Consider the following 14709-nt stretch of genomic DNA (forward strand, 5'->3'; position numbering starts at 1 on the left):
CCAATATGTTGGAAGTGCAAGGTGGGTGTTTTGCTGAGGCAAAGGAATTCCTGCCCTTTACCAAAGAGGGAAGCAAAGATTAGCCATGAGCTCTAGACTCTACCAACCAAGTGCCTCTTGACCTCAACTTCCTTAGGATTCTAAAAGTACTTTACAATCAATCTATTCCAGAGCAAACTTATTCACAACCACCACATTTTGCCCTCATGTATTGCTCCCCTTCCCTTAAGCCATATCTCGAATAATATTCTCTCCACTCATCTAGTCAGTTAAATGCTGAACTCTGGGAGACGTCCTGAAAGTCTTCATGTCCCTCAACGTCCTCACTCAATCAATTCTACCTTCCCATTCTATGTCCTAAACAGATCTCAAATCTTCCCAACTATGCATTATCTGCTTTACAACTACTTTAACTTCTCATTGTATTGATCCCTGATTATTGATTTATATATGTATAGATGTGTGTTTTTATTTAACATATATCCATATGTTCCATATAGTCCATATGCTTGTGTATGCACCAACATAGTCATGCATGTTTGTATAGATACATATATGCAAATATCATCGTGGATACATGCATTGTACATATATACACCGTTACAGTAAATGTGCATATGCACAAAATACATAAATATGTATAATTCTTTATAAATATATGCATATAATTGTGCACACAAGTATATGCTTATATATGAAGCTGTATATTTTAATACTCATGTATATATATTATCTATATTATATGAGGATTAGGTATGTATATGTGTGTCTATATACTTATGTATATATTACATAATACTTCCTGAAATCCAAATCACAATTTTACTTTTATTTCTCTGTGCAGCTCATCCACCTCATTCTCTGATCATACATCCCATTCCGTTGACAGTAAACTACTTGAAGCTTTCTGAATTGAACATTTTCTCTCGCAAATGCCTTTCAAGCCCTTGCTCCTTCAGCGTGGAAAACCTGTCTTGTTCCTTCTGCTCCTCTTCTTAAACGGGCTAACTGTTCATTTTATTTCGAGACTCCTCTCAGCCACGATCACCTGGATGCCTTCTTGAACGCCTGATCTGAATTTAGTGCCCTTTATTTGTGCTTCCACAGCTCCCTTCCTTTCCTTTCCAAGTGCAGTACAGCAGTCAAAATAAATTTCTTTACCTCAGTGCTCTTACTCAAAACAAATTACTTAAAATACATAGATCAGGTTGTGTGTCGCTTCCTTTGAGAGTGACGCACGTGTCAGTACTTGTGATGTGAGCTCCAACGTGCCAGGTGCAGTCCCTGGAGCGGAACAAAGACTCCTACCCACGGCCTGGAGCAGACAGTCTCCTTGGAATCCCCCCTGGAATCCCAGGATCAGGCTGGCAGAATCAGGTGTCCAGAGGTGGAGGACAGCAGTCAGAAGGAGCTTTGTCAAATAGTCTACCTGGTTCTGGCGCTGTCAGAACTTCAGGTGACTCACCTGGGATTCATATTCTAGGGACAACAGTGAGCTGCCTCAGGATCACTGGTAAGTGAAAAAAAAAAAAAGATTTACGACCAGTTCTCGCTTCATAAACGGTCGTCACTTCTGCCACCCTTCCTCTTCCTGTGCCTTCTGGGAGACCTCCTGTCCCTGCATTTCCAGGGACTTAGATATATTTACAGACCAGTGACAGGGTGTGAACAGAGAGGTCTCAGTCACCTGTAAGGAAAATCTTCTCTCAACGTTTCTTTGTGGGCCATAAGCTCACTCCGCGGTATTGTGGCACAGCAAATGTTGGGCTCAATTTCTGGAGTTGCCTCGGTGAGGCATAGGGAAGATGTTTTGCTTAGGCATGTTCTTCCTCAGTCTCCTGGCGGTGCAGCCAGTCACCATCACACGGTATTCTTTGCAACCTGAGTCCTGTTCTTTGTTGTAGGTGTCTGAGGTTAACAAAAATAGGTATGGAGAAATGTCTCATTGTGGTATATTTATGAAGAGGTTTAAAATATTAAATATCTATACAATTATTGACTATCAAAATATAACACGAATAAACTTCATAAATAATATTTTAACTCACTCTCAATAGGCTAGGAGGGTATATCAAAAAGCACTTTAACTTTCCTTAAACTAAAAATGAAATTGACAGAAAAGGGTGAATTAGATATTACTGTTTCTATAAAAGGAAAATTGCTATGATAATGCTGGTTTAAAGACAAGCATCTCTTCTTTTTAAGTTCATTCCTGAAGTTTAATTTTTATTTTTGAGTTAAGTTAGCATATCAGATGAAAGAATATGCTGAACTAGTTAAGATGATTGTTTTTCCTTTTGGTAAATCTTTTTATTATTGTTGACACTATTACAGATGTCTTTCATTTCCCCTCCTTTTACTGCCTCCACCCAGCACCCTCCCCCTCTGGCCTTCTCCGTATTATTGTCCATACCCATGAATATATGCATATATGTTCTTTGGCTAATGTCTTCCGGTCCCCCCACACCCCTCCCCACCAAAATCTGTCAGTCTGCTCCATGTTTTCATGCCTCTGGTTCTATTTTGTTCATCAGTTTATTTTGTTCATTAGATTCCACATATAAGTGAGATTGCATGGCACATGTCTTTCTCTGACTGGCTTATTTAGCTTAGCATAATATTCTCCAAGTCCATTCATTCTGTCACAAAGGGTAAGAGTTCTTTCTTTCTGCTGGGTAGTATTCCATTGTATAAATGTACCACATCTTTTTTTGTCCATTTATCTACTGATGGACACCTGGGCTGTTTCCAGACCCTGGCTATTGTAAATAATGCTGTTATGCCCATAGGGATGCATATTTTCTTCCTGAATATATATATATTTTATATATCACAAAAGAATATATATATATATATATTCTTTTGTGATAAGATTTACTTGGCTTTCAGATTGAATGTGATTTGTATTGACTTTTGTAGTTCCTTGTTGTCTTATTTGCTTTTTGTTAAAATATTTATTTTTTTATATTTTGTTACAATATACATAACAAAATTTGCTATTTTAACCATATTAAGTCTACATTCAGTTGCATTACAATCATACAGATGAGCAGCAATCACCATCACCCATCTTCAGAACTGTTCCATCTTCCCAAACTGAAACTCTGCACCCAAGAAGCACCAAGACTGCATTTTTCAAATATGTTTTAAAACTATTATATATGTACACTATATGAAATATGTACCTGACCAGGATTTTCATTTGAGCAAGATTAAAATTTGTGCCAAATTTCAAAGAATATTCCTATTGCAAATTCACTCTTGTTAACTCCTGTTTCTAACATCCATATTCGCTTTCATCCTAATCTCCTCACAAATTCCCTTTGGAGAGGTATAGAGGATGGATGTGGATGGGCTAAAGGAGCTACCCAATACAGTCCACCACCTCTGCCTCTTAGCAAGAGCTGCAGCCACAACATAGTCTTGCCCTTCAGTTCAGTGAGAAGTTTGCACCCTTACCAGAGAGGATCCCAGTCCTATGAGCTCCCATATAATGATACTGTTTTGGCCAGATTTCCTGCCTGGGACCCAGATCATCACAGTTAATATTAGTCTTATAACGTATCTGGGCAACTGGGCAGAAGTCATGGTTAATAAACATAAAACACTGCTGTTTAGACCCAGGTGGTCACGAAACCAAATGTGACCACTGTGACTGCCTTCCTGCACTGCTCATTTTGCATTCACCCTCCCTTCCATCAGTACCTCAGCTACATGTGGTTCTTAACCTGATGGAATCCCTCAAATTTTTGTTTCTATGGATCTTTGAGTTGTTTCAGTTTTATATCGATCAGGACACCTCTCTGGCCCCTGTGTTCATCTCTCCAGCCCTCCAGTGGCCCAGTTTCCTGATCTTTTCATTTATTTATTTAAAGATTGCGCTGTCCTGCGAACCAAAGTGTTGCTGGTTTGATTCCTAGTCAGGGCACATGCCTGGGTCGTGGGCCAGGACCCCAGTAGGGGGCGCATGAGAGGCAACTACACATGGGTATTTCTCAGGCTGGCACTCAATTCACTGAGCCACACCAGCCAGGTCCCACTTTCCTAATCTTGGTTCTGTGGTATAAGAAGCCCCAGAGCAGCCAAGGGATAGTCTTAGCTTCCAAGTCTTAGGAGCATTAAATAAAAAGATTATTTCAACTATATGAGCATGATGTAGAGAAACCCTTAGGAGTAGTGCAGTACCCTGGAACTGAAATAGAGGGGTTAGGGGGACTGAAGGAACAGAGGCAGAAAGCAGTAATTAAACCCTGAGGGCAATGAGGGCTGCACAGTAAGGCTGTGTGTGTGTGTGTGTGTGTGTGTGTGTGTATAAATGATGATTTTTAGTTAGGCATACAGCTTACCACAGCAACCCAGAAAGAAAGAGAGCTGAGACAACAAACAGTCCAGCCTCACTCTTTCATTCCTGCAATCTCCTGCTTGTTATTGATTCTTGCTAAATCCGCCCAGCACCCAGAACCCAGAGGGAAGGGAGTGAATTGTTCTAATCTTTACAGGTCAGCTCTCTGGGAAACAGAGCTGGGAGGAGCAGAACACAGACTGGATCAGCAAGAGCCAACAGGAGATGTCCAGAGCAGCCAGTGTATGTTAGACACACTGCAGAATTCCATGACATACTTTGGGATGAGAAGATACACTTCCAATATGCAAACACTTAAAGACCTAATGGTGAAGTCATGTGTACATGACCTAAAAATCGTAATGCAGTATGATGTATGAAAAACTCAACACAGTAAATTAAAAACAATTACACAGAAAGCAAAAATTCGACCTCTTAAATGCTCAATTGATTTTTTTCCCACTTCCTGTCAGGATGAATGACACCATTTATCCACACGATCACACATTCCGAAAACCCAGGAGGCATGAAAATACATTTCTCTCATTCCTCACATTTAGACTCATTGAGTCCTAGCAGTTACACAATTATTGTACCTCTCACACTCTGATCTTTCATTCCTTATCCAACTTCACCCACGTGGGCTGACATACTTGTTGCAGCTTGTCCTGTGGCACGCCTCCTCTGGCTTCTCCCTATTCTCCAGAATCACATTCCAAACATGTAATTCTGAATACACTGTTGCAAGTATAAAGTCTTCCTTAACAGCCAGAGGTGACATTTCGTTTGTTATGGTCCACTTTTTAATCTGAATATTTAACTATTTTAATCTGATGGAATATGTACCTTTATTATTTGTGTTCCAAATAGTAAACTGAGGCACAGGTCAGTTCCATCAGTAACTCGGGGTCACAGGACCAGTGAGCAGCAGAGCCAGGACAAGTCTTGTTCCACATTCCCACTTTCGTCACTCTAAAATACCAAACGTGCGTGTTACTAGAAGTGCTAAAAAAACAAATATTATATGTTCCTTACATACTTTATGTGCTTGTGCGTTCATACTTATCAGGCAGAATTCTGACCACCTTAGATACTGTGATTCCATTAATTTTAATAATAAATATATTGAGCAAGAAATTATTGTCCCCTATTGACAGGTTAAAAAAAAAAACAGATCAGTGAGAGTTTTACTGACTACCCTAAGCTCATATAACTAAATAGCAAGGCCAATATTTAAACCGAGAACCTTGGTTGAACCACCATGCCTACTGCCTCCAGCTTCTTAGGAGTTCCCTGGCCTGGAGAACAGAGTCTAAATTCATTCCCAAGGCGCATAAACCCCTGCACAATCAGCTCTCTACCTTCCTCTTGAATCTTACTGCACATATATTTTCCTCAATCCCCTTGTTCAGTAGTGCTTTCCCGTGCTGAATTGGATAAGTATCTTCATTGCCTTTATACTTTATGAGAAAGTCACCTCATTTCTCAAAATGTAGACACCACCTCGCTAGTCAAGCCTTCTTGGGTCTTCTTGCTGCGTTGTGGCTGCGGACTGAATTGCTCTCTCTGGGGTCCTAAGAGCTGCCACATGCATAGCATGGTATTTGCATATTATCGTAACCATTCACCTGTTTGTCACTTCCCCATAACCTTAGCACTTTCCAAATCTCTTTATTTTGGGGAGGGGGGCATGGGAGGACGGATAGGAAAGGATGATGGTCACATTTGTGTGCTGAGTCAACAGCCAACCATTCTAGAAATGACCAAAAAACCTTCCTCCCGTTTGACTGTGAAAGATAATTTCATTCTTTCCTAGCTTTTCCTAGACATAGGGGTCAATCCATCGGTCTCTTATTATGATTTCTCCTGAAGCAGAAAATTCAGAGGGATTGTGCCCACTGAAGAAAGTCAAATTTCCTTCTGAATGGTCATCAGGTTCATCCCTCCAGGAAAGTGAGGCTATAACTCTGTCTTTAAACTCTTCTAACTCAATATAACTAACTGTGGCATATGTTTGAACTACTGAGGCTTGTGGGGTTGGGACCTATGTCCTAAACCTGCCTCCACTTTCCCTGGGGCAACAGCTCACCTGATGGAGTTTATACACCAGAAGACAATGAACATCTAGCCTGGAGGAAGCAATCTGTCGTGGGAATGAAGCCAATGGCTAGACCCAGTCATGATAGTGGCTATTCTTAAGGGTAGGGTTGCCAGGTCTAGCAAATTAAAGTTACAGGCTGCCAAATATTACATGGGAAATATGTGTACCAGAAAATTATACACTGTGCAGACAAATAAAAGGGAGATTCTGTGGAAAGTAACCTCACAAGGTGATCTGATCATAAATTCTTAACTAGGTGGGTCATGGTGGGTAGTCACACTCCAGGCATATAACTTTTTAGTAAAAGGTTTGTCTTTGCTCCAAGGAAGCTCTGTTCATTGTTTCTGTACATTTAGGTTAACACACTTGAAATATGCTACAAACGTCAAGAAAGCTGATATTCTCATTGGCCATCCTATAATCCATTTCGCATCTTACTTTTGCCCACCTTCATGTAATCTTCCTTATATGTCCTCCTTAACTTCAAAAGCACAAGAGAAGCTGCAAAAGTGTTACTCTCCAGAACGTTTAAAATCTTGATCCCTGGGATATGTCATCAGTTTGGCTCAAATATACTCATAAGAATTCTCTACAGGTTTGGACATTTTTATATGAACAACTGTTTGTTTTATATTCAAATTTAACTGGGATTCTTATAATATTTTGGCAACACCAGCCGAGAGTTCATTACTGCAGAGAAAAGATGCAGAAATATGTGGCTTCTGGAACTTTTTGCTCCTGTTATCCCTGTTTCTGAACCCTCCTCACTTGTTACCACAGGTGTAATGGAATCTACAGGACTCCCTCTCCCCAGACACTTTATTATCCTGCTCCTCCTTCAGATGGTAGCACCAAGCTCAGGTATGACTCTCTCCTCTCTGTGTGAACCAAGGTAACATCAAGTGTGCAGACAGTGTGAGAACCAAACGAGAGTCAAGCTCTTTCAACGATTGTTCTTCAGGTTTCATAGCTAGTAATATAATTAGGCTGTGTGGTGTAGGATCCAGCTATGGTTGGGGAGAATTATTTCTACTCAGCAAGTCTTCATGATCATATACCTCAATTTGTGTTAAATTCCTGGGAGAAGAAACAAATGAAGAAGAACTAATACTTGCCCGTGAGAACCCAATATTCGTATCAAGGAGACATAATTTGTGTGTCACTTAAACAGTGAGTAAATGGTTCAAGACATGAATCCACATCGGAATCCCTGTGACGAATCAGTACAGTCGGGCATCTGATGAGGAAGGATGGAGTAGGCTGCTGGGAGCTTGACAGGCGATACAATTTGCATGTGTAAAGGGATCTGTGCAAAGCAGGAATAAATAGAATTTAGTTGCAGACAAGTAAAAGAAAAGCCTGAGACAATAAATGGCATGAAAGGTAGAATTTTCTAGCAAAAGTAACTTGTTAAATGGCAGAAGCTTATTGATGCACGTTTTTTTGTACCTGTCTCTGGTTGAGAAAAGTAACAGAGCCACAAACATCTTGCACATGTATTTTGAGCAAACCTGTGAGCACATAGGTAGGAAATATCCCTATGAGTAGAACTACTGGTCAAGGTTATGTGCTATTTTATTGCATTGCAAATGTTATTCTGAACTAGTTACTAAGGTACATTTCCACCAGCAGCATAGGTGAGTTTGTCAGGGGGCGGTACTATTTCAGATACTACAGGAATTACAGGTATTGGAGCTCTTCGTATTTTCCAAAGTTACAGATGAGAAATGAATCTCATAGCGATTACATTTTACCATTTTATTAATGAGTGAAAATTAGTATCTTTCAAAAAATGTATTTCTTTTTTTTCTAGAACTGCCTGCATATGTCTCTTTTGCACTGTTGATTTTTCTTTTGTTGGTTTTAAGGATTTTTCAATATTAGAAATTAGTCTTTGATCTGTTGTTTTTGTTCCACCCCAAAAAACCCAGAATAATTTTTTTAGAGGGCAGGCTCCTTGTAGTACAGTCTTCCCCCACTAGATGAGAGTTTCAGAAAACCATCTGTATCAGTGTACCAGCTGGTGGTGTTGTGAGAAGCTGCATTCAGCTTCAGTGAATTTTTTTTAAAACTCTTTCAGTGCATTTGTCCATTTCATGATGGGTGAGTTGTGAGCACACCTGCCCACACTGTGCTGAGTGTTCAGCAGTTTTTGTCCCAAACCAGCATGACCCCTGTGCCGCACCCTCCCCGTTCACCTGATGTTGCCCAAGAGGCTTTTTTTGTTTTTCTGGAAGGGAAAAGTACTCAAAGGGAAGTATTTCATTGATGTGGAAGAAGTGAAACAAAAAACAGCAGAAGCATTACAAGGCATCAAAATTGACAAGTTCAAAACTGTTTTGAGCAGTGAGAAAAAGTCATGACAGGTGTATTGCATCAAATGGAGAGTACTCTGAAGGTGATTGAAGTTTAAACATGTAAGAATACTCAATTTTTAATCAATAAATCCCATGTTTTTTGGTTCCCCCTCATACCAAACTAGTTTATAATTCAATTTATTGACTTGCTAATTACATTTTGGATATGCAGAATTTTGTTTTGTTTTGAACTCTTTATTTTACTTTATGGATTTAACACTTACCACCACCACCCCAAGTCCCCCTTCCTCTCTTCACTGACTTTTAAAATTTTGCTAGACTTTGTTTTCTAGAGGAGTTTTAGATTTATGGAAAAACTGTGCCAAAAGTACATAGTTTCCCTATAACCCCATTTTCTTTCCTCACCTCGCAAGTTTTCCCTCTTATTAACATTTTACATTATAATTAATGAACCAAAGTTGATAGATTATTATTAATAAAGTCCAAGTTTACATTAGGGTTCACCTTTGTGTTTTACAGCTTTCTGATTTTTAACAAATTGTCATATAAATGAACCCAAATGGCTTTTGGCCCCATGTTGCTTACACCTTTACAGAAGTCTGAGACCCAGCAGCCTTAAACTCTGCCAGAACAAAATTCAAATATCTACACATCCAGTTGTTTTAAATATATCTCACATAAACATACTTTTAGCAACTTAATGACTGTCTGCTTTGTATACCCTATGAAGCTGCATCCAACATTCGCTAGCCATAGATAAGCAAAGCCCTGTAACTATTGGGTTGACCAAAGAGTCCATTTAGTTTTATCTGTAAAATAAAAGACACATTTTTCATTTTCAGCAATAACTATTAATTCAGATATTTTGAATATGTCGGCCATCTCCTGCTATTGGCTTCTAGTGGGTAGAGGCCAGGGGTGCTGCTGAACATCTTCCCATGCATAAGACAGCCCCACAGCAAAGAATTATTTGGCCAAAATGTCAGTAGTACCAAGAAACTTCACAAACCACTTTTGACACATTCATTCAGTAACAGCACATTCTCCATACACTGCACAAATATTTTTCTTGTGTTTCAGTTGCCTTTTTTACCTTTCTTGAAATAATAAAGCATAATATGGTGAAAAGTTGCATATCTTCTTCCATCTTCAATATTAAAATGGCTGCATAAAATTCACCAATTTTGTTAAGATTTTTATAAATAATCACTGATATGATAGCTGTCACAATATGATCTCATCAAATGGTTTCAAATAAAGTGGAAGACAACTAAGAGTTACTAGAGCCATCTTATGGAAAAAACTAAAGGAACTTTTCTGCCAGCCAACATGAAGGCCCCGAGCCACTTCGTTTCTTCGGAGCTCCTCACTCCCCACTGTGCTACGGACGATGTTACCTAGACACAGAGCCCCTCTCAGCCCACTTCTCCCCCTTGCCCTCCTCCCTCTGGGCTGGTGCTCCCGGGGCCACTAGAGGGTCTCCGGCAGGAGGACTGCTTGTGTTTGCGCAGCTCTGTGGGGTTGCTGGAATCCAAGTTCACTGTGTGCTACTGCCACCCTGTGGTTGTGTATTTTTCCTTTATCAGCCCTGCAATTATCCAATTTACCACCTACACACGTTATATATCCACCATTATAGTACCATACAGAATTATTTACCACATTAAATGCCTTATGCTTCACCTACTCATCTCTTCCTCCCCCTGAAGCCCTGACAGACACTTCTGTCTTTACTGCCTGCATATTTCTGCTTTCTCTAGAATGTCGTGTAGTTGGAACTGTATGTGGCTTTCTATTGTAGGAAACAAAAAACTAACAAATTCATTTGGAAGAGATATACAATGACTTTGTAAACTCTTATTCTCCTTTGACTCCAAAGATTAAAAATACCCTCCAGCAACTGTGGGGAACAACATACTGTGGATGGTGCTGAAGTCTCCCCTGCATAGTCTATTAGAGTGAGGTATTATCCTTGGAGAGATATGCAGAATATTTCTTTTTAATTAAAAAAAAAACCAAACTTACCTACTGGGCGATCTTTGTGTTCAAAAGAGTGAAAAAGGGTAATCTGTCAAGTGTCAAGGTCAGTGCAGATTTCTGCAGTCTGAGCAGGAATGGTTGGTGGTTGGCCCAAGGGTAAGAGAAAGAGCAAGAATAATGACCACAAATATTTTCTGGAGAAGACTTCACTTGCCTGCGCTGGTTGGTCAGCCTACATACAGTATTTGATTAACCACTTAGTACACAGAGTCCTTTAATACAGACTGGTGGAACGCCCCTTTTAACTGGTCTTTCTTTTTCTATTTTCTTGAAACTTTCATCTTAAGCTTAATGAGAATTAAATTGTGGTCTTTGACAAGGTACTAAAACAGTAAGATGGTCCTATAGGTGGTATTTGTAGGGGGTGTTTAGAACCCATTGTTACTGAGAATGTTAGAAATGCAGATTGTCCTTACAAGTCAAGTTACAAAACTGATGTGGAATTATGAGGAACAGAAATATGTAATGGGTATGTATATGCATATTTGTACAATATGTGAATGTGGTAGGATGGCTTCCAACACCTCACTGAAGCATGTGGAATGCCATTTATGTATGTGTGTATGTGGTTACATATATGTATACAGTGATTCAAATACAAAGTATGACCTGGCTCACACTCTCACTGGTTATTATTTGCCTTCCCAGAACACTTTACAGTGACTGGCTTACAGGGGCAAATCTTGGCTCCACTGGGTGGAGTAGCTGAGCTCAGCTGTCAGCTGTCCCCACCACAAAGTGCAGAACACATGGAGATACGCTGGTTCCGGGACCGCTACACTCAACCTGTTCACCTGTACAAGAATGGTAAAGACCTGTATGGAGAAACTATCTCCAGGTATGTGGAGCGGACAGAGCTCCTGAAAGGAGCTATCCAAGAAGGTAAAGTGACCCTCAGGATCTTCAATGTCAGCGTTGATGACGATGGACAGTACCACTGCTTCTTCAGAGACGGTGATTTCTATGAAGAAGCCATCAAAGAAGTGAAGGTTACAGGTGAGGGTGGAACCTTTTGAGGCTTCTATGCATCTGTGATTCTCAAACCATCTGAGGCTGGATATTAGGAAAATTCTCAGTGTTTCTGCCTGTTTTTATATTACATGTTTAGCAAGTTCAAATCCATAAATTTCTTCTTAGAACTGAGGAGAGTGTAGGATTAAGAATGCAAATTGTGTCTGCAGATATTACGTCTATCAGCCAGAACTCTTTTCCCGTGTCTACCTGCACTGTTAGATCTGTAAAGTATCAACAGAACCCTTTCAGGATTTGGTACTATCCTTCTAATTATTCCTGACAACATTTTAGTGAAACCCATCTTGGTAAACTACCTAAATCTTTACAACAGTATACCTAATGATAATTTTATTCCCATTTCTCCCTGATTCAACTCACTGACTAGTTTCAGACTGATTTTCTTAAATCTATTTCAAAAAGCCTTCATCTACTATGTTTAGTGTCCTCTAAAATATATATGCCATATATGTATTGTATACAAGAGTACTGTATGTAAATCAGCCACCTCACCCATGAAGTATTTTGAAAGACAAAGAAACAGTGGTTGAGATGGAGGACTTGAACTGAACTGAAAGGTTTCACAAATGTGAGAGCACTAGTGTAAGACATTAGGCGCACTCACACTTAGGGTTTTCATAGGCTAATATGACGCTCAGTTCTATTGCTTACAGACGAGCTACCCAATATGACAGCCATTAGCCACAATGTGGCTATTTAAATTAGGTAAAATTAAAAATCAATTCTCTGTCTCACTGACCAACTCTTAGGTGCTTAACAATCTTGTGTAGCAAATAGCTACTTGTTGGGGTAGCTTTGCCTGCAAAGTCCCCCTGTCCACCACAGATGAAAGTGAAACTACCAAGACATGATCTGCTTGGGGAGGAGAGGTGGCCAATCTCTCAGAGGAGAAAGGCCAAGAGCCTTTTCCTCAATAGGCTTTTATTGGGTTCATTTTGCACAAGAATACAGGTAAGGATCAAACAATAGATAGCATTCAAAGAACTACGAGGGCTTATTTCCAGTCAGGGTCAGATAGCTAATGAGCCATAAAACTTTGAGGAACAAACTTCTTGCTTGGACCCTTATTGTTTAAATGAGAACATTCTAAACAAAGCAGGTTTCACAGGATTTTACATATTCTGTCTTAGGCCTGATCACCTGGATCCTGCTCTAGCCGGCAAAGGGCTGCACCACCTTCCCCATCATAGGTTTTTAGGCTTAAGTGGATTAGAGCCAGAAAGCACTTCTCCCAGATGGAAATGGGGACTCGGGCTATGTCAGAATAGTTGGGGGGTGAGGGTCCATCATTCCCCCTTTGTTGCAGCCCCCCGAGTCCTTTCACAATGGACTCCCAAGTGATCGTGTCTGACTTAGGTTGTCCCCCTCTGAGGGGGTCCTACCTGTCATAGACTAACCGACCAAGCATTGGAGGCAGGGGACAAGCTTTGTCTCCTTAGTGGCTCACGTTCCAGAGGTCGCTCACTCAGCCTTAGCCATGGGGGGCAGTTACAACTCCTGAAACCAGGCACAGTGGTTCCCAACAGCTACTGGATCAAACAGCACAGATATCGAGTATTCCCATCATTGCAGAAACTATTACTGGGCAGAACTACTGTTGCATTACACTTTAAATCTTTATTATTCTTTTGTTGCCCACACATTTGGTCAAGTTCTTATGTTCCAGATGATGTCCTGAAATTTCTCAAACACTAGTTTATTTTCTCTAAACTGATATGTCCTGCTTTATTTTTATAATAGTAGTATATCACATATTTTTGAATTAATAAATGGAACTGACAGGTACTTTCTCCCCTGAGTTTTTATTTGTACATCAAACCCATCAGTCTGACTCATCCCATTTCCCCTGCGATTAGTTTGTAGGGACAATCAGAGCCCCAAAATGTTTGGCTATCAGTAAGTCTACAGGAACAGGGATCAGAGTAGGGGTGGGGAGTTTCTTTCTCTGTTCAGTTTTCCCTTCTCTTCACCTAAAACTACTGTTTTCCCCCTTTTCTTTCCAACTAGCTACAAGCTTAGAAGTACAAATTCATGTGCATCCTCCTAATATCAGAGGTCTTTTAGTGGAGTGTAATTCAAGAGGCTGGTTCCCACAGCCTCAAATGGAGTGGAGAAACAGTAAAGGAGGGGTCATTCCAACTACATCTGAGTCCCATTCACAGGATGTGGACAAATTGTTCAACATGAAGATAGCCCTTCTCCTTACACAGAGCTCTCGTGAGAATATCACTTGCTACCTTCGAAACCCTGTAACTGGTCAAGAGGAAAGGACCAGCATTGTTCTATCAGGTGAGATCTGTGTGTTTTTCAAAAAATGGCCATTGTTGTAAAATTTATAAACTAAAGAGAAAAAGCAATACACTTTCTTCACTTGGTTTCTAGAATATTACATTTTCTTGGCTTTATCCATCCTCTCACCCATTTTCTTTCTTATTTTCTTCTGCTACTTTACCTTCTATCTCTGCCTGTTTGATATAGGAGTTGCCTAAGACTCAGTTTTTGAGCATTTTCTCTTGTACCTTAGTCTCATGTCATGGCTTTATGTGCCATCTATATGACAGTAGCTCTCCAGTGGTATCTCCTACCCAGACCTCTCTCCCATGTGTTAGAGAGGGAGATGGATAAGGGACAATGAAAATAATACGTGTAAGAGTTATTATTTATTAATATTCATTGATAAACTAAATTCAGCATCCTAATGTGGAAGTCTAATAAATACTTCAAATCACACACTCAAACATTATACTCCTAGTCACCTTCTGACTTGTGTAATTTATTGCCTTTCCAATCACGCTTCATATTCTTGTTTCAAAGAACAAAATCCTTAAAGTCATTCTTGACTCCCATATTCTTTGTATATTCCACATCATATCTGT

General features: G+C 39.9%; 1 protein-coding gene across 1 annotated transcript in view; it reads left to right on the forward strand.

Moving 5' to 3' along the window:
- The first annotated feature begins 1318 nt into the window (after positions 1-1318).
- The window catches only part of LOC118985050 (putative selection and upkeep of intraepithelial T-cells protein 1 homolog), a 30599-nt gene continuing 17208 nt past the window's right edge, over positions 1319-14709 (forward strand). The window contains exons 1-4 of the mRNA XM_037043355.1: positions 1319-1513; positions 7224-7304; positions 11450-11797; positions 13841-14122. Of these exons, the coding sequence (XP_036899250.1) occupies positions 7229-7304; positions 11450-11797; positions 13841-14122 (706 nt within the window). The 5' untranslated portion in view covers positions 1319-1513; positions 7224-7228. The remainder of the gene's footprint in view (positions 1514-7223; positions 7305-11449; positions 11798-13840; positions 14123-14709) is intronic.

The sequence above is a fragment of the Sturnira hondurensis genome, unplaced genomic scaffold (assembly GCF_014824575.4).
Source record: "Sturnira hondurensis isolate 20B ecotype Veracruz unplaced genomic scaffold, ASM1482457v3 Scaffold0004068, whole genome shotgun sequence".
Classification (NCBI taxonomy): Eukaryota; Metazoa; Chordata; class Mammalia; order Chiroptera; family Phyllostomidae; genus Sturnira; species Sturnira hondurensis.